Source organism: Diabrotica virgifera, chromosome 5 (assembly GCF_917563875.1).
Source record: "Diabrotica virgifera virgifera chromosome 5, PGI_DIABVI_V3a".
Taxonomy (NCBI): domain Eukaryota; kingdom Metazoa; phylum Arthropoda; class Insecta; order Coleoptera; family Chrysomelidae; genus Diabrotica; species Diabrotica virgifera.
In genome coordinates, this window is record NC_065447.1 from 17,925,421 (window position 1) to 17,949,820 (window position 24,400).

Consider the following 24,400-nt stretch of genomic DNA (forward strand, 5'->3'; position numbering starts at 1 on the left):
TAGGTGGCAGTGCAGTTGCATGAAAATGGTCGATGTAATTGGGATATCGTATTTTTCTATAATTAATATTGTTATTGATGTAATTCATTAATATAAATAAATTACTTATTAAATGAACACATCCGAAAGGCTTTCAAACGACGTCCATACATAGGTTAACGGATGATTAGTTTATATTTTCATCCCAATTCCTCTAGTTCCAAATAAGCGGCAGCACCCTCGCTTGAGCTCGCGAATAAATTGAATAAGAAATTGACAAAGTTATTCAAGGCCAAATTTAACGTGTACAAAATGTAGGTTTGTAAAAGAAAATGAAGGAATTTGATGAAATAGCACAATTGGATTATTTTGTCAAATTTCTTTATTTTCTTTTTATTCACGGCAAAATTGGGTGCTTTGTATAAGTCAAATTTGACCTTGAATAACTTATATTCAATTTATTGTTGATGTAAAGTGGGCTTAACATAAGGTCAAAAGATTAAAATATGGCAACAGTGAATAGAAGGCCTATAAAAATATCTGTTCCTGTTTTGGCGAGTTAAAAACTTTTCCAAGAAAAATACCTTCTCTTTTGTTTCTAAGAGAAAGTGCTGGTGGACCAAAATTCAGGTGTAGTATTAAAATTAAAGAAATAAAAAATCTGCTGTTATATAAATAAAAAGGAAATAATTTTTTAAACTCTTTTGATGATATAAATAATAAACGCATCAAATTTTGGAAAACTTTTTAATTTTGATGGATAAATGGAAATCTTTTGGGTATAGAAACATTTATAATAAATGTATTTTATTTACTAATGCCTGTGTCTATTGTCTAAATAGAATAAATAATATTTTGTGCTAATTTAATTAAATACATATAACTCTTTAAAATTGTATTCTTCCCGCTATGGGCTCACTATTAGATATAGGGAGAGATTAAATATCCAGCACGCAACCGCGCTGTTGCCAGATTTACATATTTTCTATTAGCGGGAATTTTAAAATCTCGAATGCGAGTTGGTTTAAAATTTGACAGTTGTGTTTTCTCGAATCGGAATCTTAACCTTACTTTTGTGATTATTTATTTACAAATATGTAAATAAATTCAAACAAGTATTGTATGTACCTATTGTGTTATAATTTAAAACTCTTAATTATGTTAGTCTTTAAAAAAAATGAAGCCCACAAAAATACACTTGTTTACAGTGCAAATGATTTTTTAATGGAAATAGGGATTTAGGATTTCATTTGCAGGAAAAACATGGGCAACCTACCCAGTTCGTAAAATTGCAATTCAAAAACTCTTTAGGTAAGTATGGGTAACTTTCGCATTATTATTTATTTTTTAAGTATTAAGGTTGATGTTGATATCAAAAAGTTAGATTTCAAAGGTAGTTTTATGTAGGTAGATACTAGATAGAGGCCATTCCACGAACATACATCTGTTCCAGACCATCGCGACAACGAATATTTTAGTGTGCAACATAAGAAGTACTAAACTAAATTGCAAATTCCATTCTTGTTTATTGGAATAATTTCTAGAGCCATTTACTTTCATACTTCTTATGTTGCACATTAAAATATTCGTTGTTGCGATGGTCTGGAACAGACATATATTTGTGGAATGGCCCATACAAGTAAGCTATGAGTAGTATAACTTCCCATGTAGTCACCTGTTATGTTTTTGTAGATTTTACTGTCTGGATGGCACAGGAAGAGACACAAAATAATATTCAGTACTGCAATCACAGGAGTACATAGAGTATGTAGAGATATAAGAAAACAGCTGTTCAACATCACCTGACACCGTTTAGTTTTTAGAAAATGAAAAGTCTTTAGGTTGAATGCGATCTGCAGTATCTTGCATTGCTACATAATGAATGTGTTTATATATGGTATTTTTTATTGAATAATCTATACAGGAACAACTAAATGAATGTATACATATATTGCAGACATTGCATTTAGTTTTTTAGAGCAGCAAGTTTTTTTGTGTTTCAACAAGGTATTCAGTTTTTTTTTCTTTTAGTATATACACATTATTATCTTGTAAAATAGCAAGCTAATACAGTTCGGTATCTAGACGTTATGGAGCATTCAACAGGTTTACCTTTTTTAAGCTTTATAACCCTTTCAACAGTTTTATTCCTTAAAAACAATAACAACTGATTTTCAATGGTCATATTATTGGTATTTTAATTCCATAATCCTTCCTATAACAATAGGTGCATTGTTGGAAGTTATTACAGTAGTTCTGCTGGAAATACTTACCAAAATTGTATGTATCTGCATCATTTACAATTTTACCCAAACACCTATTAATACTCTATCTGAATCTAACATGTATTGCAGCTCTTTCAATGTCTTGTATACATAGGATTTTTTCAGAATCAGATATTTCATTAAGATTTACTTGCCATGCCTTGTCTATGTACCAGGGACATAACAGTCTATTAGGAACAGAACCCATTACATTCAGGCATTGTAAAAAGTGTTAGTTATGTCTGATATGAAAACATTTGACTATATAATACCAGCACACTCATGTATTTTTTCAAAAAAAGTTGGTAAATAAAAGTATTTTTTATGAGCCCATGAGTTCCATTAGTTGCGATAAGCGATTTACCAAACTTAATTAATATTTCCTTTTGCACAGTATTCATGGAAACACATAAGACAAAAATCATTATTGTTTAATTCGGGAGGATTATCAATAATTGAATCGTTTATTTCAGAAAGGGGTCAAGTCACAAGTATCCACTTTTGAGAAAATAAAGTTTACACACTGTTTACATTCAACAAACAATCACATTATATAAAATAAAAATTCTACCTAGCAACCTGGAGTATTTGTTAAAAAATGTTGTATTTTTTAAAAATGTATCTTGTTAAATTGTTTAAGAAAAAAAATTAATTTTTTGCACTCATTTTGTCAAGATTTGTCACTTGACCTCTTTCTGAAATAAACGATTCAATTAGTATGCCCTGTTGTTTGTAAAATAATATTGGACATAACCCGGTCTGTAAGCATTCACTTACCCACAAATGAACACTGGTTGCGTCATCTTTGTGCCTACATCCATCTTTCAAATCAACGTCATAGGAGTGTTTAATGTTCGTGTTATCTTTTCTTGTAAGTAAATCAACTCTCAATAATATTTAAAAAATGGATTAGTGGTAACATTTTTATTTTAAATTATATTGTGTATATGTAAATATTTTACTTACATTTTTGAATATGCCCATAATGTGTTTTAAAATATGTTACTTTTATGTATTGTAATATTCCTGCACAACAATCAGTTTAAATATTTTTAGATATTAGTATTTGATTAGTACACGAAATGCAGAGATGTTCTCTCTTCTATCTTAAGAGCTGATTTAATCTCTACTTGTATCTGTAAAGTTTATCATTTTTCCCATAGACAATTTCAACACTTCCGGTTCCTCAGCGTCTATCCAAACCTGTTACGATGACATAATCATATTTCTCTTCTCTTTCTCTAGGTAATCTAGTCTAGTAATTAATTCTCGAACTGTCTTGTTTGTATTAAATATCTTAATTATGTACTTATTTTATTTTTTTAATGAAAATTAATAAATCAACCATATGCGGCACAGGATACAAATGTTTTCGGAAATATATCTATAAAAATTTAATTACCTCTTTTGTATACGACATATCGATACATTTTTGGCAAAGTAGCGTAAGTGACATTTTTGAAAATCATGTTTTTCCCATTAAACTAACGCTATTATTGTTCAGAAGGTACTGCCAAAGTGTAGTAAGCCTATACATATATATTATGTTTAAAGTAATTCTAGGCTTACTACACTTTGGTAGTAATTTCTAAACAATAATAGTGTTAGTTTAATGGAAAAACATGTTTTTCCCCAAAAATGTCACTTACGTTACTTTGCCAAAAATATATCGATATAATATAATAAGTAAAAACTATTTTTATAGCTAGGAATTACTTTATTGAACAGTCTTAACCTTCGGATGACCAAGCGGGGGAAATTGTGACCCCAGCTTAGGTTTTTCTTTAATAAATTCAAAAGTATTTTCAATTTTTAACTCATTATTTTTTTATTTGACTTTAATATCATTCTAGATATCCTCATATTTTGAAATAAAAAGAATTCCCTATATTTTACGAATAAAAAATATATTCTGAAGTTGATGTTTAGTAAAATAGCGTCTATTATGTGTAATTCCAAGTAGTGTTATGCTAATGACGTCGACTTTGCAAAGTAACAAGGCACTTACTCAACATACACACTACACATGACACTAATACTCATGTTGTGACTGGCTGAATGACATAAAGTCCATGCCATAAAAACAATTTAAAAAAAATAAAAAAAAAACTTCATTTTTTTGTTAAATGTTATTTTTGACCATTTCCCCCCCCCCCTTGGTCATCCGTGTAACAAAAAAAAGGTTGGTCATCGGAAGGTTAAACCTGTTCATAAATTTTGTTACTATATTTTTTAACTCCGATTATAACAATAATAACTTTTTAGTTTAGATTTAGGTCAAAGTCTGTAATGTCATGTTTTATGTATAGTATTTTTACTACAAAAGCGATATTACGTAGGTCAAAATTTTTGACGTAAGAGAACTGTCAAAACATTAGAATGTGACTTTTCATTATTGTCATTTTATTATAAACATGGCAATAATGAAAAGTCACAATCTGATGTTTTGACAGTTATCTTACGTCAAAAATTTTAACCTATGTAATATCGCTTTTGTAGTAAAAATACTATATTTTTTAGCCCTAACACATTTGTAGGTAGCAAATCATATTTGTTATTCTTATCTTATTTTAATTATGTTCATTTTTTTGATTTAACGAAATAAACCTATCAATAAAAAAACTGTTGTTTAGTTGTGTACACCCAAAAACTAACTTGATGTAATACAGATGTCAATTGAATATGACGTAAATACATGTCATAAAGATGTCTTACGTCACAAAATTACCACAATAAAACGTTGCCACTAATTGCTCAATTTAATGTCATTCAAGTTAGATGTGATGAATAGGGCTTTTTATTCACAGTCATTTGTTTTGAGCTTCTGTCATGTGTCACATAATATTAATATATATACGTCATACGTTATTGGTAATACCAATGATACAAATCAAAGACGTATGGCGTAAATATATTAATATTGTATGACACATGACAGGAGCTCGAAACAAATGACAATCGATGAAAAGCCCTATTGATGGCAAATTGGTCATTAAACCTGACATCATATTTTGGTCATGTTTAGGTCTCCTACCAATTAAGACTAAAAAAACATGTCATTTAGACTTTACTCTGTTGGCTGGTCAGTTAAAGGATTTGAAATATATGGATTACTGAATTTTAAAGAAAGCTGCATTAAATATAATGAAAAAAGACAACCTATGACAATAAAACATTAATAGTTAGTCTTTGTTCTGCTCATACTTAACATAATCGTCCTATTTGAAGTCCACATACTGTGTAATAAAACTTAAAGCCACTTTGTGGGCGTTTTTGACATTTTCATAATTGTCTTTAATAGTAAAATGTATGTGTAACACAATAGATGTAAAATTATTATTATTAACACATTTACGGACACGCTTTGCCTGTAGCCACGTCTTCTTATGGAGCAAATGACTTCATATGCAGTCGTGTCTGTGAATGTGTTAAATAATTAACAGAAAAAATTATTTTAATTGCTTTAGCTTTCAATATAAACCACAATAATACCACCATTAATTTTTAAGTATATTATGTAAGAAAATAGAATTTACCTAATAACTCACCTCGCCGCCAGGTAAAGTAAAGGTGCTACGTCACTGAAATGTTTTTTCATTTTGATTTATTTTGTTGCTTTAGTTAGCAGATACATGATGGGAATTATTCATACAATACATATTAATACTATTAAAACTAATACATATGAATACTATTAAAACTAATACATATTAATATTCTAAATAATTATTTAATACTAAAATAAAGAAAAATGTCTATCTATACTACATTAATTGAGACATTTTCACTTTTCTTTTCGCAGGATCCTTGGGATTTTAAAGCTGTGTCTCTATCTTTATCTTGTTTTGTACAATAATTATTGTTTGAGAATGGCATACATACATAATAAGATGCTTCATGTTTTTGTACTCCTGTGACTGCAGTACTGAATATTATTTTGTTTCTCTTCCTGTGCCATCCACACAGTAAAATCTACAAAAACAACAGATGATTACATGGGAAGTTATACCAGTCTATATTCCTTGGTTATACCACAGTATAGGAGGAATTCCTCCTAGGCTGTGGTTATACTACTTATAGCTTACTTTTATCTAATATCTACCTACATAAAACTACCTTTGATATCAACATCAACCTTAATACTTAAAAAATAAATAATAATGTGGAAGTTATTCCATACCTACCTAAAGAGTTTTTGAATTGAAATTTTACCAACTGGGTAGGTTGCCCATGTTTTTCCTGCAAATGAAATCGTAAATCCCTATTGCCATTAATTTGCACTGTAAACAAGTATATCTCTTTTGGGCTTAATCTTTTTAGGACTAACATAATTAAGCGTTTTAAATTATAACACAGTACATACAATACTTGTTTTAATTTATTTAAATTTGTAAATAAATAATCACAAAAGTAAGGTTAAGATTCGGATGTCAAATTTTAAACCAATTCGCATTAGAAATTTTAAAATTCCCGCTATGTAAATCTGGCAACAGCGCGGTTGCGTGCTGGATATTTAATCTCTCCCTTAGATATATAAATAGGCCCTCTATTTGACAGCCTGTGAATGTTGCCACATCTCTTCTGGACATCGTAGACGGCATGCCGGCATAGAGCATTCAATTAATAGATATGTTTTGTAGTGCATAGTATTAAAAAAAGAAGATTTGATTATATTGACAAAGACAGATGATTGTGGCGGCAGGCCGGCAGGTTTTGTACTCGGAGTCGGAGGTTTTTTGTATTTTATAAAAATTGATTTAGAAAAATGTTAGATAGTATTTTAATTGTTAATTATTAATTTGTTGTTTTAAGTACTGAATCTTGTTCTAAACTTTAACCAAAATGAGTACCGGTGAATTAACAGACTGTTGCATTTATTTAGAAAGTGATAAAGTATCTGAAAGAAAAAAGTATTGCACAAAACTAAATTCTATCTTGGAAATTCAAGAATCTACCAATATATTAAACCGCGGAAAACCCGTCTCTTGGAAGAGACTTATAAAATCTTTGCAGAAATGTATTAAGAAGGTATGTATGGTTGTTCAAACTTAAAAACTTTAAAAATACAATGTTCTGAATTGTTCAAGGATGCCGAGAAAACATTTGAAGATTCCAAGAAAAAGAGTGGTTCAAGCAATGTTCCTGCAAATTATTTAAGTATTGAATTGTTTGTTCAAGTTGTTACCAAGGCCATTAAAGAAGGTAATAAATAGCTGGTTTGTAGAATCTTAGTAAATATGGATATTATAGGTACCTATACATACTTCTAAAAGATAGTTGGAAAACACTATGCTTTTAGCTTATTTTAAGAAGTGGCTGAAATACTTCGGTCGATGTGATGCCATAGAAAGTTTATGTGCTTACAAAGGTTTCTCTTGAGCCTTGTTTTGCCAACAGATCTGCTCATTCATTCATTCATTAAGGTTTGCCAGGTTGTAAAGGAGATCTTTGCAGTTCCTCCACAGTTTTGGCGAATGGAATTTCAGAATACCCACTTGGCCATCTGTGTAAATGTTGATTCTCTTAGCTTTAGGGTCTTCATCAATGATTTCATTAATGCATGCCACCAAAGCAAAAACTTCAGCCTGGAACACTGTTGTAAATTGTGATAGGCTGTAAGATTTATTATACAGTAAAACCTCCATTAACTGAAACATCGTTTAACCGAAACGGCTGAGAGTTTCAATAATTTCGTTAATAAATAACCCCCCCCTCCCAATTATTTCGGTTAACCAAAGTTTTACTGTAATTGCATGTTTGCCCAAAGACACCTGATCCAGTTTTAGATTCCATCAGTGAACCATATTAAGTCCCCATTAATATTTGATACTTTTTGTTCTCTATCTAGATGGTATAAAATCGTTGGTGTGTCCACAATAGGTTGTGTCCTAAAATCCTCAGTCCAATAACAGTATTTTATTCTATTAACTTGTAAAACATATTTCAGATGGAGAAATAAATATCAATGAGTTGGTTAGATATATACTAGGATGCATGGATGATATCCAGATGAAAAAATGCTATGAAAAACAGTTGTTAGATATTTTACAGAAATGTATATTGTCAAATTCCAAATGTAGAGGAGCTCTAGAAGAGGAGGATTGGGAAGGTAAGTTGTTTTTTTTTGTTAAAATGTATTGATGTATTTGTGTTTATAACTATGCCAGTGCTTTCCAAATCTTTATGATATGTAGACCACGTTTTTGGTTTCCATAGACTTCTGCCGAACTTTTCTAAATTTGATGCCAGGGCAACATACATATTCTTAACCTGTTCGCTACTAAGTGACTCATATATGAGCCACATCGATTTTTCCCATAGACCAGCGTCTCACCCATGAGCCGAGGATCACACTTCACATAATGGAAATTTAAATAGCTATTGGGTGGAATGCATAAAACGTAGTACCTGCTAATGCTTCAAGTATGTACTCCATTTTTGAAGATTTTACTACACTTAAAAAGCATTGAATGCTTTGTAAGTGTAATAATGCTTTGTAAGTGTAGTACATACTTGAAGCATTAGCAGGTACTACGTTTTATGCATTGTTACTATTTAAGAAAGGAGATAAAAAGGATATAAAGAATTACAGACCCATAACTTTACTAAATGTGATGTAGAAACTATTAACCAAGATATTAACAAACAGATTAACAATTAAATTAGATGGATACCAGGCAAGAGAACAAGCTGGATTTAGAAAGAGCTTCAGTACAAGTAACCACCTTTTAACAATGAAGATATTAATCGAAAAAGGTAACGAATATTATATCCCACTATACATGGCATTTATTGACTTCGAAAAACCATTTGATAGTGTGGAACACTGGGCAATAAAAAATTCCCTACAAAACAGCAGAATAGACTACAGATATACCGACTTAATTACAAATATATATGATAAGGCAACAACAACTATTAAGCTAATGAAACAAACAGAGCCTATTAAAATAAACCGAGGAGTAAGACAAGGAGATACCATCTCGCCCAAGCTATTCAACCAAGCGCTAGATCATGTGTTCAAACAACTACACTGGGATGGCTTGGGTATAAACATAAACGGGCAATATCTGAATCACTTACGATATGCTGATGATGTTGTATTAATAACAGAAAGAAGTGAAGAATTGCAAAGAATGATGGAAGAACTAGATAGAAAATCGACAAAGATAGGACTGAAGATGAATTACAGTAAAACAAAAACCATGACCAATCAACAAGAAGAACTAATAATTACAGTGGCACAAACAAGAATAGAACAAGTAAAAGAGTATATATATCTAGGACAAATCACTAGATTAAATAAAGAAAATCAAACCGAAGAAATAAAGAGAAGAATAAGATTGGGCATCATTCGGAAAACTGTCTTATATTCTAAAGAACAGAAAATACCCGCAATACCTAAAAACAAGAGTATTCAATCAATGTATACTCCCTGTTCTAATATATGGCTCTCAGACATGAACGTTTACAAAAGAAAATATGGAAAAAATAGCAAAGACAGAAAGATCCATGGAAAGACAAATGCTGAACATTAAACTATCAGACAGGAAAAGAAACGAATGGATCCGTAACAAAACAAAAGTGAAAGATGTCTCTACCCAAGTAGCAAAGCTTAAATGGAAGTTAGCCGGACACACCCTACGGCAGAAGGATGAAAGATGGACTAAGATGATTGATTATACATTGGAGACCGTGGAACCACAAACGAAAAAGGGGAAAGCCACAGATGCGATGGTCGGATGACCCGAAAAAACACACTGGGTCAAATTTGGTGCAAATTGCCCAAGATAGAGAGGCGTGGAAGAAGGAAGACAAGGCCTATATCCAAGGATGGATGTTTAGGGCTGATTAGATAGATAGAGACGTTTTATGCATTCCACCCAATGTCTATGAGAACGAAACTTAAATACCCCCTTGGTAGCGAACATGTTACAAGTTAGCATGGTCTATTTTGAAAAAATCCGAGGCTTGGTGATCGGTTCTATGAGCAATATTCGTTTTTACCGTGGTAGGTCGCTAGCCTCACCCTCGAACCCTCCTCCTTTATCCGGGCTTGGGACCGGCAACCAGCTGCTGAGCTACTCAGTTCACCCAACAGCGGATAGGCGGAGTTAGATAGCTGGCAGTCAACATCACAGCTACGAATACAAGCTCAAAATCGGTAAGAACAGGCCAAGAGACCTATTATAAGAAGAAGAAGAAGATGGTCTATTTTAAAAACTGAAGCAATTCACAAATATATAAAAATTGTATTTGGCATTATTTTGGTTCTTTCCTTTATATCAATTATGTATATAAAATTTTTTCTTTTTAATTAAGAATAAATAGAATCTTTATATATTTTTAGAAATATACTGTAAGTTGAAGCGTTTACTAGAAGAATACAATGATAATTTAGTTGTCTCTCACTGTTTTATGATTCTAATTAAATACGGTCCAACACATGGACTTCCTCCTAGACTGCTGAGAAAAGAATTTGACTTTATGACAAAGATTTGTCAAAAGGTAACACTAAGGTCACCAAAGTCTATTCAAGAAGACATCATAGAGACTGCCCTCGACTTTTGCAAACACGTAAGCGTTCTTTTGTTGTTACTTATTTGAGATTTATCAATAAAAATATGTAGCTTACTAGTCTAAATGAAAGGAATATGAGAAGAAAGAGGTCTATAATACTTTCTTTTACCATGACTACATTTAGACTGCTGGTTTTGGGTTCTACTGTACCTACACATCACATTATCAGGCAGCAAGTACAGAATTTATCAACTAGAACAACATAAGAAGGTATTAAACATTATACCAACTAATATTCTAAAAACCATCTTGTGTTGTGGTTATTATATTCTTAACTCATGACCTGATAATCTGGTGCCTATTTTATAATATACCACAAAACCGATATTATGAACTTATTAAAGAAATGTTGAGTAAAGATCTTTTTTGCATCTTTTTTTTCCTTTTTTTTATTTACCTCTGTGTAAAATGGATTCATATATGCTAATATTTCTTAATTTTTTAGACTGCCAAAGATAATCGTGTATCATGTTGCAAATTTGGAGAAGAAATATTCACATCTTTATCAGGTTTATATGAAATGAATGGAAAACCTGAAAAAACAAAGGTAATTTTTAATAATATAATAGGAAAGAGAGTTTACATGGATTTTTTAATAAAGATTATTCTGTTCGAGATAATGAAACACTTTGAATGATTATAAATAATTATAATTGAATTTGGCTGTATCTTTGTTTGTGTGCAGTACCACTTATTGTCCTTTGTTATATTGTTAATATAATAAAATTCATCATCATCAATGGTGCTACAGCCCTATAAAAGAGCCTCGACCTTCAAAAGTCTATTATGCCAGTCAGTTCTATTAATTGCCAACTGTTACCAGTTTGCTGTGCATATTTTTCTACCATCCTCATTTACACCATCCCTTTATCTGAATTTTGGCCTACCCCTATTTCTACTTCCCAGAGGTTGTGACATAAGGATTTTTCTAGGAGGATTGTTGTACTGTGTTCTTGCTAGATGTCATGTCCATCTTAGTCTTCCTATTTTTATAAGAGATACTACGTTTTTACCACCAAATATATGTTTAGTGGCATATCTCGTAGTTGTATCCCCTCCAACCATTTTCACAGATGCTACCGAATATTCCTCTCAGGATCCTTCTTTCAAATATAAGCAGAAGGTTTTCATCTGCCCTTACTTATTTTAGGTAACACTGATGATGCTCTTGTTACAGAGCGAAAACGTTTTGTTCATATGTTTGTAGCCCTTTAGGGCTTTTTAAACTAATATACCTTTTACCAAGAAGAAAATTTTTTATTAAATTTCACTTGTTTTCATCTGCCTTGGAGATGGGCCATGGCTCCGATCCATATGTCAACACTGGTTGTATAAGGGTTTTGTATATGGTTATGTTTGTTTTTTGGCTTACGTTGTAACCTCGGAAACCTTTCTTGGATGGTACTAGAAAGGTCACCAATGGAGACACTGCGAACGGCAGCCAGATGGTTGGTGGAAAGCGAGTTGTGGGTTCAAAACTAGCTTTTGGAACGTGGAATGGGGCCAATAGAGGAAATAGGTAAAGATAAGACAAGAGAAGGTAGGTTAGAGCAGAGAGAGAAACATATAAAAAGATAGGTAGGTAAAATTACCATCAAAAAGAAAAGAGATACAGGGCGCCACCTAACTTTTTGGGGTTACAAGGAGAAAATTAAGAAACCTGAGAAACGAAAACAGGTAAGGAAAGATAATGAGGTTCTGAGACCAAATACAAGAAAAGATATGAACAGTTAATTATTAAAAAAAAAATAAATGTTGTCAAGACACTACCTAAAGAAATAATAAATATATTCGGTGACAGTCGTCCACCTACTTACCTACAAAACTTATTCTACGTGATCTTTCTCCTGGTCGAAGATAATCTAGTGATAGGTTATGTTACTTAGCAAATATGTAGAGGTAATCTCTTATCAGGAAACTTATTAGGAGTAGATAAATAAAATCGTGAAATAAACAAAAAAACAATATATTGAGCAAATGGTTTACCAGAAGGGTGAATCCCAAAAAACAAGTAATAAACAGGAGACTATATACACAAATCAAAACTGTACCAACAATTAATGTGTGGTTGGTTACATGTGTAGAAATAAACAATAAATATGATAAAAGAAATACAAGTATCGTATAAAATCAAGCATCTATCATTAAAGATACTCTGCTGTTTAGGCCTTATCTCGAGATAACTGATATGGTAAATTTAATGATAGATAGAAAATATAAAGAACAAATATAATAAAATTAAATTCAAAAACCACCCGCACTCGGTTTTATAAATAAACCAATCGCACAGCTTTTAATTAAATAGTGAATGTTTGATAATGAAAAGTTTTTATTTAATGAATAAAAAGTTCTATTAATGAAATCGCTGTCCTTAAGTGAACTAGATTACATCGGTGGTTAGCCTTAACCGCAGATGAAGAAATATTTGAGGTAGATAGCCTGTAGATTAGCTCTACTTTTGGAGATAGTTGTAGGTAGTATAATTAAGATACCCACAGTAATTCCTATGATGTTGCCTTTTAAATTGCACTGAATCTAACTTTATTTTAACTATAGTTTATTTTTTAACCAGGAGGAGTAAACTAAAAAGACAGATTCACACCCAGGAAACTCACTAGAATAATAACCAAATACCTCTTCTTTTTTGGTTGATCTAGTCGGCCCTCAACGGTAATCCATAAATATATAAAATTAATACGTCGCTAAAGAGTTCCAAAAACAACTGCTTTTTATTTAAAAGCAGACTAACAATCTAAAAATTAAAGGAATAACACAGAAAACACAAAAATCGCCGATATAACTTAATTAACCTATGAAATGTCACTAGTGTCAAAGTTTGATAAATGTCATTAGTGTCAAAATTTTATAACAGTGGAGTAAACTGGCCTGCGGTTGGACCAATTGCAAACAATTGCAATACAGCGCAGTAAATTTGAATCACTCCTCTTGGTTAAAAAACAAACCATAGTAATCAAGCACTGAAGTTACTTATATTGTGATTTGGATCTAATCGGATGTTAGATCTAAATCAGGAAGATGATAGAGTGAATTCACACTCAGATAAGATAATTGAGTGACTTCTCACTCCCAAGATATATTCCAGATATTAGATACGAGACAGACACGTCTGCACTTCAAGATACTCAGCCACCAACCCTTTCCTATTCGCAATATTTTCGATGCGTTTTCTCTAAAAAAAGTGGGGATATATCACCTCTCAAAAAAATGGTAACTTCTAAAAAAGAACCGACCTATTTTCGTTTTTAGGTAAAGTACAAGTAACGGTACATCATACAGACACCGAAAAATGAAGTCAAGGGACCTAACGGTTGTTTTCAGAAGGGGAAAGTTATTCAGTCAAAAGGTTTCCTTTGAAATAGAACTTAAACGGAAAGTAGCAATAAAACATTGCAATACACATCCCCGCTTTGAATAGAGTGGAGTAGGAGTACCTAACGGGATCTTAGTAGTAAACTTGTTGGGAGGTTTTTTAACGGTACCTTTTATACTAAACAGATTACAATAACAACAGGCGCTCTATAAAATAAGAGACTTTCGGTCTATTTCCAAAACATTGTATTTCGGAAAACCTGCAATAAAAAAAATGGTACCGTTTATAATAATAAACTCAGTTATTTGCAGATACGGCCATAGGCGTACCCGGAATTAGTGCTAGTGGGCTTAAAAATTACTCTAAAAGGTATATTAATTATTGACTAATCCTATTATATAAAAAAATTTTACAACGTTTCTGCTTCTCATATGTCTACTCAATCCAAAATAGCATTTGTTAACTAGGATTATCCTTCGCTTGATTTCATCTGTCAATGACATTCTTCTTGGTGATCAGGGAGCCTAAGTATGTGAATTTGTCCACCGCTTCAAAGGTAGAGTTATCAACCGTGATTTAGTGACCAATGTTTCTGGCTCTATTGTTGGGTGTTGATGCCATCATCTTAGTTTTGTCCTCATTTCCTTGCAGACCCATATTTTTGGAGGTATTTGAGAAGGTGATATACATTATTTCTAGCTCGCGTGTTGTGCGGGCAAATAGATCCACATCATCTGCATATGCCAAAATTTGGGATGATTTATTAAAAATATTTCCTCTTTTGTATGTTCGGGCATCTCTTATCGCCTTTTCTAGAGCTATGTTGAAAAGGAGGCAGACTAGCGCATCTCCCTGTCGCAGCCCACATGCTTTTTAAAATGCCTGCGATTGTTCGCCCTAATAATAAAATTCTTTATTTTAAAAATATAGTATAAAGCTTCACACAAGAGTGGATATTTTTGAGCACTTTAAAAAGTTTTTATTAAACTCTTTTCTAATTTTTATTATTAGGTTATAGATCACCTCTTTTTTATTTCAGGAACTTTTAGTACAATTTTTCCTCTTCCAAATGATAATCCACCATCCGAACGGTGTTCCAGAAGGCCATAGCGCAGCTTACGCCAATAGTTGGGACAACTGGAAGAAAATCGTAAAAACTATTTACAGTATAATCTCAAAAGAAATTAGTTTATATTTTAAGTGTTATCAAAAAAACAGGTCCTTTTTCAAACAAGAAAATGGGGGGACGAGTTTATGCTCAGTTTTTTCCAGACTTCACGCAGAAACAGTCAAACAGGTAAAAAATTTATTTATTTTTATTTATTTATATACGGGATTACCCCCATTATAAAACATCAGTATAAAATCAATCACTGCAATTTCTTATAAACTAGAGTAAAATTAAAGTATTAATTACACATTAAACAAAAACAAAATATTAATATTTATCCATAACACATATTACATCTATTACACAAATCAATTAAAATAAACAAAAAAGTACCTGTCAAGCTCTTTTAATCCCATTCTTAAGGGGTTACATAGGTCTTGCGGGTAAAAAAGTGACTTAAAAAAAATTATATCTCGAAAACTAAAAACTATTTTTATTTATAATTGGTACATGTAAAAGTATAGTACTTAAGGTACTATTAAAAAAAATTTCAGCCAAAAATATTCATTTTTGTAGAGTTGACTGCAATTTTTCGACAACAGCCTTTTTTTGCGGTGGGCAGCATAACAAGTCCAGTCTCATCTGAAATCAACAAATCAAAAAGTTTCTTGTATTTTATACCTCTGGCTAGTGAATGAACGAAGGAATTTTTATTAGGTGAAGTTGTTTTTGTTTTATAAAAAAAAACTACTTTAGAATGGTCATTTTTGAAAAAATGAGAAAAATTGGGGTCGAAAATGTGTTTAAACTTATGTAAAATCTTCAAATTTCATTTTTTTTTAATTCCTTCGTTCATTCACTAGCCAGAGGTATAAACTACAAAAAACTTTTTGATTTTTTGATTTCAGATGAGACTGGACTTAGTTATGCTGCCCACCGCCAAAAATTGGCTGTTGTCGAAAAATTGCAGTCAACTCTACAAAAATGAATATTTTTGGCTGAAAATTTTTTTGAGAGTACCTTAAGTACTATGCTTTGACATGTTCCAATTATAAATAATAATAATTTTTAGTTTTCGAGATATAATTTTTTTAAAAAGTCACTTTGTTTACCTGCAAGATCTATGTAACCCCCTAAAAGCAGCTAAGGAGACACCAAATATTTCCAAGTTATTCTCGTTTATAATTTTATTATAAATTAATCGGTTAATTTATTAATCGGTTACACGATTAATAAATATCAATCGTGTATAATTTGTAATGCTAAAAAAAATTGCCAAATAAAAGTAAAAACTCATTAATCAAGGTTATTAACAATCTGAAAACACCAATGACATTTTTATTTTAGCTGTTCATGTGTCCAGATTTAGATGTCAGTATGTCAATCGACTGTTCCTATAATCCATCACAAAAAAGGCAAAAAGTAAATTTAAGTATGAGAGGATTAATTGATCAGATTCAAGACTCCAAAAATTGGTTATGGTATGTATTTGTTTCATAGATAATTTTGAATCATTTAAATTACTCTACAGTCATTTGTGGTACAAATTTCGAAAGTACGCTTCTTCTTCTTATGGTGCCTTGTCCCTAAGCACATTGACTATTACATTTGTCCATTTAATCTTATTTGCAGCCGCCTTGAATAGTTCTGTGGAGGTCATATTCGCCCATTGTCGTAGGTTTTGAAGCAATGATTTGCTTCTTCTTCCTAGTCCGCTTTTGCTATTGATTTTACCTTCGATTATAAGTTGGAGAAGTTCATACTTTTGATTTCTTACGATGTCACCAAAATATTGTGTTTTCCGTTTTTTTGTTATAAACATAAGCTCTCTTTCCTTATTCATCTTCCGCAAGACTTCCGCATTTGTCGTATGGCTCATGTAGGATATTCTGAGCATTTTACGGTAACACCATAGTTCGAATGCTTGGATTCTTTTTATTTATTTATTTATTTATTTAACAGACGAACTTTTTCCTTACAAAAAATTACAATATACAGGGTGTTTCATTAATAATTGTCCATATAATAACTGGAGAAACCTTAGCACAAAATACGAAGATTTAACCTAAAACACCTAAATAAAATGTGGTTCCTTACTGAGTTACAGGGTGTTTTATCTAAAAATTTAAAAACTATTTTTGCTCAGCATTTTAAAACTATTCGATGTATCCTTTTCATACTTGGCAAAAAGTGCGACTACTAGACACCCTACTAAATTACGATAAACAAACGTTTCTAGCTACTACCAGAGGCGTACGACAGGGGATGGTGAATGGTTGACCCTTCTCAAATTCTACGCCACTTGAGGAATTACTATTTTAGTGCCATTTTTAGATTCACCAATACTTTCTACGTAAATAATATAGTCTTCATTGGTAACGATAAAGTCATTAGTTTTCGAGATATTTGAAGTTAAATATGAAACGGCACGGTTATTTTGATTAATTTATGATATGATTCATATAATTAAAATTTAAAAATTATTTGTACCCAGTACTTTAAAACTATTTGGCGTATCCTTATCATACTTGGTAGAAAATGTAGGTACTGTAAAACCTACTAAATTAAGATAAATAAACTTTTCTAGCTACTACCAGAGGCGTACGACAGGGGATAGTGGCTGGTTGACCCTTCCCAAATTCTACGCCACTGACGAAATTGCTATTTTAGTGTACATTTTTGATTTTGCAATACTTTTTATGTAAATAATATACTCTTCATTCGTAACGATAAAATGATTAGTTTTCGAGATATTTGAAATTAAAAATGAAGCGACACAATACATTAATCAAAATAACCGTGTCGTTTCATTTTTAACTTCAAAGATCTCGAAAACTAATGACTTTATCGTTACGAATGAAGAGTATATTATTTTCATAGAAAGTATTGGAGAATCCAAAAATTGAACTAAAATGGCAATTTCGCCAGTGGCGTAGAATTTGAGAAGGGTCAACCATTCACTTTCCCCCGTCGTACGCCTCTGGTAGCCAGAAACGTTTGTTTAACATAATTTAGTAGTGTGTACAGTACCTATACTTCCTGCCAAGTATGAAAAAGATACGTCGAACAGTTTTAAAATGCTGAGCAAAAATAGTTTTTAAATTTTTAGATAAAACACCCTGTAACTCAGTAAGGAACCACATTTTATTTAGATGTTTTAGGTTAAATCTTCGTATTTTGTGCTAAGGTTTCTCCAGTTACTATATGGACAATTATTAATGAAACACCCTGTATACATATAATTAACAAATAAACTGTAGTCATACATTACATATTTCAAAAGTAGGTATTAATAACATCAATGTCTCAATTTCTTTAAAGTATTATTGAATGCGGATACAGATGAATTAAACAAATCAACACTATCTTGCAAATGATTGGCAGTTTTCATCATCCTTGTAATTGTCTCATTTTAGCCATAATTAGTGTGATGAAACTTTATTCTAAATAGGTCAGAAGAACGTGTAAGTTATACTTCTTTAGGCGCGTTTGGGAGTGAATTTATATGTGCGCGAATTCATCAAAAGTCTTGGTCCTGGGCGCAGCTCAAACGTTATACGGGCTCTGATTGGGTATTAAAATGACCTGTCAATAATTGTTCAATATGGAAGTTATAGGTAAACAAATGTTGTGTATATTAGTTTTTATTGTTGTGAGGACAAAGACAAAAGAAAGTTTATAATTGTAGTGACTTTTTAAATAGTTTTAAAAGCAACAGGTACGTAATTGTAAATGTTTCAGTATTGTAATAAAGAATTACATACCTATTTGGAAAATGTAAAATGTACCTAGCTTGCTGGTAATGCTTTGATTTACATAATTTGATTACCAACAAAATTTCTACCAATCTTCATCTAATATATTGATTTTTTAGTCTATGTTTTGTTGTATTTTAATATTTTAATTCCACAAAAATCAAACTAATTTGATACTAAGACTGTCAAAAAAGTTTTAAACTTTCACTTGGTGTATCTTTCCACATCACTAATATGTCTAAGTGGTTAAATTATGTGTGCGTTGATTTCAAAATGTAACAACCTGATATACGCTCTGAGCTTCGCTGGTGTCGCTCCTGGCGGATAACTAATTCAACTTTCACTGGTAATTTTTAAATTTATTATTTAATTGTTATCGCTTAATATTTACAACGCAAAAAGTAATTAAATTGTAATCGATTTTTTTAAGATTTTGCTAATCATTTTGACGTTCTATTGATAAAATATGAATTTCTTACTTCGGATACTTTCACAATTGTCGTGTAGATGGCGCAGATTAATTTATAATTACATATTACAGAACATTAAAAAAACTTAAATTCAGCATTTAAAACGTAAGGTATTTAAGGTAAAAATATATACCACAGCTTTGACCAACTAATATTTTTTATAATTAATGATTTTAATTTTAATTTTAAATTAATCACTTTGACATTTATGTCAAATTTCCGGTAAACGTTTACAGACTTGCCACTACTGGCGCTCGCGAATTTGTAAATATCCCCTCTACGTACGAGCTCACAGCGTATACGCAGGTTCGATCCCCAATTCATATTTTTATTTTTTGTATACATTTTATGATTGTAAGTATATTTATTATATTTTTTTTTTCAGAAAATACGTATTTAGTTAAAATTTTTGCCAACAATTATTGTTCAGAAATCATTTCTTTGTTTCATTTTTTAATGTGTTTGCGTGTGTTTTATTCTTTAATTTTTTTAATTTTTGGTATTGTTTTAATAAAAAATTTTGGAAAGTAGTAAGTATTAAAATTAGTTTAATATTTACATAAAATATAAATAAACTGTTTACTTGATTTCGTTGAAATCATATAATAGAAGTATAACTTCTTACGTGCGTACAAAGTACACACACATTCTTTTTTTGTGTTGCTTCTTTCATTGTCTTCAACACCTTAGAGCAAGGTGGAGAAAACATAGCACTTAAGTGTTCTAGTTCTCAATGAGATACCCAGCTGGCGGTTGCATAGAACTTTTTGCCTTTTGTAAAACACTGTATGTGCCTATTCCAGACATGTTATCTCTAGTGAGTGGTCCCACGTTTCATCAAGATTACTTCCAAGGTACATTATTCTTATTACTCTTTCCAGATCTGTTCTGTCAACATTGACCTTTACTCTTCTGTTTTGGTACTTGCTGATGACAATTAACTATTGACACAACATAACATAACACGTAAACATCCAATTAACTATTGAAGATACTGTGATTGAGAGTGTGGATAACTACAAATACTTAGAAACATGGATAACATCAAATGTAGACCAAACCAAAGATTATTAAGACACGTATTGAAATAGCATGTGCATCATTCATTAAACGTAAAAAGTTTCTTTGTTGTCGGGATATAAGGTTAGAACTACGCCTAAGGATGCTTCGATGTTACGTGTTCTCTACTCTTCTTTATGGCTTGGAAGCGTGGACGTTGAAACAAGTCCATTTGAATAAGTTGGCCGCCTTTGAATTTTGGTGTTACAGAAGAATCCTACGAATATCATGGATTCAAAGAATGTCGAATGTGGAAGTAACTAGAAGGATAGGAAATCAACCGGAAATAATACTAACTATCAAAAGACGAAAACTTCAGTACTTGGGACATGTGATGAGAGGGCAAAAATACTCATTATTACAACTTATTATGCAAGGCAAAATCCGAGGAAAGCGAAATGTGGGAAGACGAAGAACATCCTGGCTTAAGAACTTACGGGAATGGTTCGAATGCAGTAGTGCAGAGATATTTAGAGCGGCAGTCAACAGGGTCCGCATTGCCATGATGATTTCCAACCTTCAATAGAAGATGGAACTTAAAGAAGAAGATGACAATTATTTTTGAATTCAATTTCATTCCAATTTCTCTACAGGCTGTCGTTACTCGGTCCATTAGGCATTGCAGTGCTTCAGCATTTTCTGCCAGAATGACTGTATCATCAGCATATCGCACTTTATTTATACATTGAAAGTACGCTATATAAAAGAATATCAAAAGTGTGTTTCTAAGGTACTGGTGAGAGATCTTTAGGCTTACATGTCATTAAGCTAATTTTTTAAGTCAAGAATGAATATGGTTATTAGAGATCAGTCTAACCAGCATCTACAATCTAGAGGGTATCAAAATATCATTCGCGCTCATGGATCTACGGTTCACCTTCGCTATTGAAGAGAAGTCTCCTAACTTCTTGTTGCTTCATACATATGTTTTTTCGAATTTATTTATTTTTAATTTTTTAGGATACATCTTGTAAGGTGCTTGATCCAAATTCATCCCAGTGTTATAGAAATAGATGACTATGTTGCTCTCCTAGAAATATTATCTTCGATTCAAATTGAAAAGAATGAACATGACATCGTTGAAAATGTCTATTATTGTTTATCGACAATGCTGCACATGGAAAATAGTTTGGAAGTAGGATTCCACCAAGAGAAATTAACAAAGTTGTGGAAGATTATCGGAGAAAATACTACTAGGTATGTTTTAATATTTTAACCGTAATTGTTCAAAAATCCTTTGATCTAGACGAAAATTATAAAAGATTTATTTGTGTATTTTTTCTTAATTTTTGGTTCTCGGTGTAATGTTAAAATTTTTATTCCTTTAATTTTTTTACCCGTGTTGAGCTGCCCCCCCCCCCCCCACTTGCAAAAATTAAAAAACAAATAGCCCTGATTTATGAGCTATTTATGAGCTCTCATATTCCGCAAACTAAAAATTTTGAGCTCGTTCCACTGAGCAGGAATTTAATACCCTAGTGTATACCCTGAGTCAGCACCCCCCCCCCCCCCCACTACTTAAAAATAGGAATATTGAATCGGTTTTTGCGGCAGAATTACGAGCTATTTATGAGCTCTTGAAATTATATACTTTCGATTTTTGGGCTCATCCCCTTCACCCCCAAACAACCCTTTAATTGATTTAACTTAAGAGAAAGATGCTGAGAAAACTTAAAATATATCGTATTGCGGATATAATTCATATAGCTTATATACTCTAAGAATAAACTATTAAATCAAGAGCATTTCGATTATTGAGCTACAACCCCTTCGCAAGAAAACCACCCTATCTTCCCGGCTTAAGAGAAAGTTGTACTTAAAATGCATTAAACTAATTATTTGGCGACTACATATCATTTAATAATTTATAAGCTTCCAAATTACGCGCATTTAGATCAGTAAATTACAATTTATTTTGTATAGTGCAGTCACTGAAGGTAAAAATCAACGATTACCTTCAATTTCGGTGAACCTTCATCGATTTTCACGAAAATTGATCAGTGGTTAGAGGATAAGTCAAGAAACAAAGGTGACATGGTACCACCTTGCGCCTTTACCCTGAGGGTGGATACCGCCCCTTCTCGGGGGTGAAAATTATTTTATAAAAAATAAATGCACAAATCAATAAAAGAACAAACTAAAAGCAAAATTTATTATATAAAGTTAATAAAATAAGTCAATACTTTTTAAGTTATTAAAGATCAAAGATTTTAATTATTTGTGAAAAAAATGCATGTTTTGAAAAGGTTTTTTGTAAATCACTAAAAAACTTTAAGTTTTTACAAAAAAGTTAATAGTAGTTTAATTCGTATAGCTTATATTCTAAGAATAAACTCTTAAATCACGCGTCTTTCGATTATAGAGCTACAACCCCTTCGCAAGAAAACGACCCCATATTCCCGGCTTAAGAGAGAGTTGTTCTTAAAATAATTTAAATTAATTATCTGGCGACTACATATCGTTTAATAATTTATGAGCTTGCAAAATATACGCATCTCAATTATTGAATTGCCATTTTCTTTCTATAGTGCAGTCACTGAAGGTAAAAATCAACTATTACCTTCGATTTCGGTAAATCTCCATTTATTTTCACGGATTGACAATAACAACTTGGGGTTTTAGCCTAGGGTATATGTCAGCCCTTCTCGGGAGTGAAAATTACTTTATTAAAAATAACCCCACAAATCGAGAGAGGGACAAATTGTAAGCAAAATTTGTTATATAATGTGATTCAAATAAAATTCAAATAAATCAATACTTTTTGAGTTATTAAAGATCAAATATTTTAATTTTCGGAAAGAAAATGCATGCTTTAGAGCGATTTTTCATAAATGAATCAAAAACTGTAAGTTTTTACAAAAAAGTTTTCATCACTAAAATTGAAGCTAATAAAAAATATAATAAATTGCTTACTTGAAAAACCCTTTAATGTTAATTTAAAGTAAGTTATTGGTAATTAAATGTATATTTTTTTCCGCGACTGTTTAAATCTAAGGGTTCAAGCTTAAATAACGGGAAAGAGATGCATTTTATAACACTTAGGTACTAAATACTTGTCAAAGTACTTAGAAATACCTATGAAAAATAAGATCCAGAAAAAGTTGATAGTATCAAAATCCGCTCACCAATTTTCGTGAAAATGAATGGAGATTTACCGAAATCGAAGGTCATAGTTGATTTTTACCTTCAGTGACTGCACTATAGAAAGAAAATGGCAATTCAGTAATTGAGATGCGTATATTTTGCGAGCTCATAAATTATTAAACAATATATAGTCGACAAATAATTAATTTAAATTATTTTAAGTACAACCCTCTCTTAAGCCGGGAATATGGGATGGTTTTCTTGCGAAGGGGTTGTAGTTCAATAATCGAAAGACGCGTGATTTTAGAGTTTATTCTTAGAATATAAGCTATACGAATTAAACTACTATTAACTTTTTTGTAAAAACTTTACACAGTTTTTCAGTGATTTACAAAAAACCTCTTCAAAACATGCATTTTTTTCACAAATAATTAAAATCTTTGATCTTTAATAACTTAAAAAGTATTGACTTATTTATTAACTTTATATAATAAATTTTGCTTTTAATTTGTTCTTTTATTGATTTGTGCAGTTATTTTTTATAAAATAATTTTCACCACCGAGAAGGGGCGGTATCCACCCTCAGGGTAAAGGCGCAAGGTGGTACCATGTCACCTTTGTTTCTTGACGTATCCTCTAACCACTGACCACTTTTTGTGAAAATCGATGAAGGTTCACCGAAATTGAAGGTAATCGTTGATTTTTACCTTCAGTGACTGCACTATACAAAATAAATTGCAATTTACTGATCTAAATGCGCGTAATGT

At 31.5% G+C, this 24,400-nt stretch overlaps 1 protein-coding gene across 1 annotated transcript in view; it reads left to right on the forward strand.

Annotated features, from left to right (window-relative positions):
• The first annotated feature begins 6,941 nt into the window (after window positions 1–6,941).
• The window catches only part of LOC114332584 (serine-protein kinase ATM-like), a 144,589-nt gene continuing 127,130 nt past the window's right edge, over window positions 6,942–24,400 (forward strand). Inside the window, exons 1-8 of the mRNA XM_028282413.2 lie at window positions 6,942–7,271; window positions 7,331–7,445; window positions 8,191–8,352; window positions 10,594–10,820; window positions 11,269–11,370; window positions 15,194–15,451; window positions 16,613–16,746; window positions 21,510–21,746. Coding sequence (XP_028138214.2) covers window positions 7,086–7,271; window positions 7,331–7,445; window positions 8,191–8,352; window positions 10,594–10,820; window positions 11,269–11,370; window positions 15,194–15,451; window positions 16,613–16,746; window positions 21,510–21,746 — 1,421 coding nt within the window. The 5' untranslated portion in view covers window positions 6,942–7,085. The remainder of the gene's footprint in view (window positions 7,272–7,330; window positions 7,446–8,190; window positions 8,353–10,593; window positions 10,821–11,268; window positions 11,371–15,193; window positions 15,452–16,612; window positions 16,747–21,509; window positions 21,747–24,400) is intronic.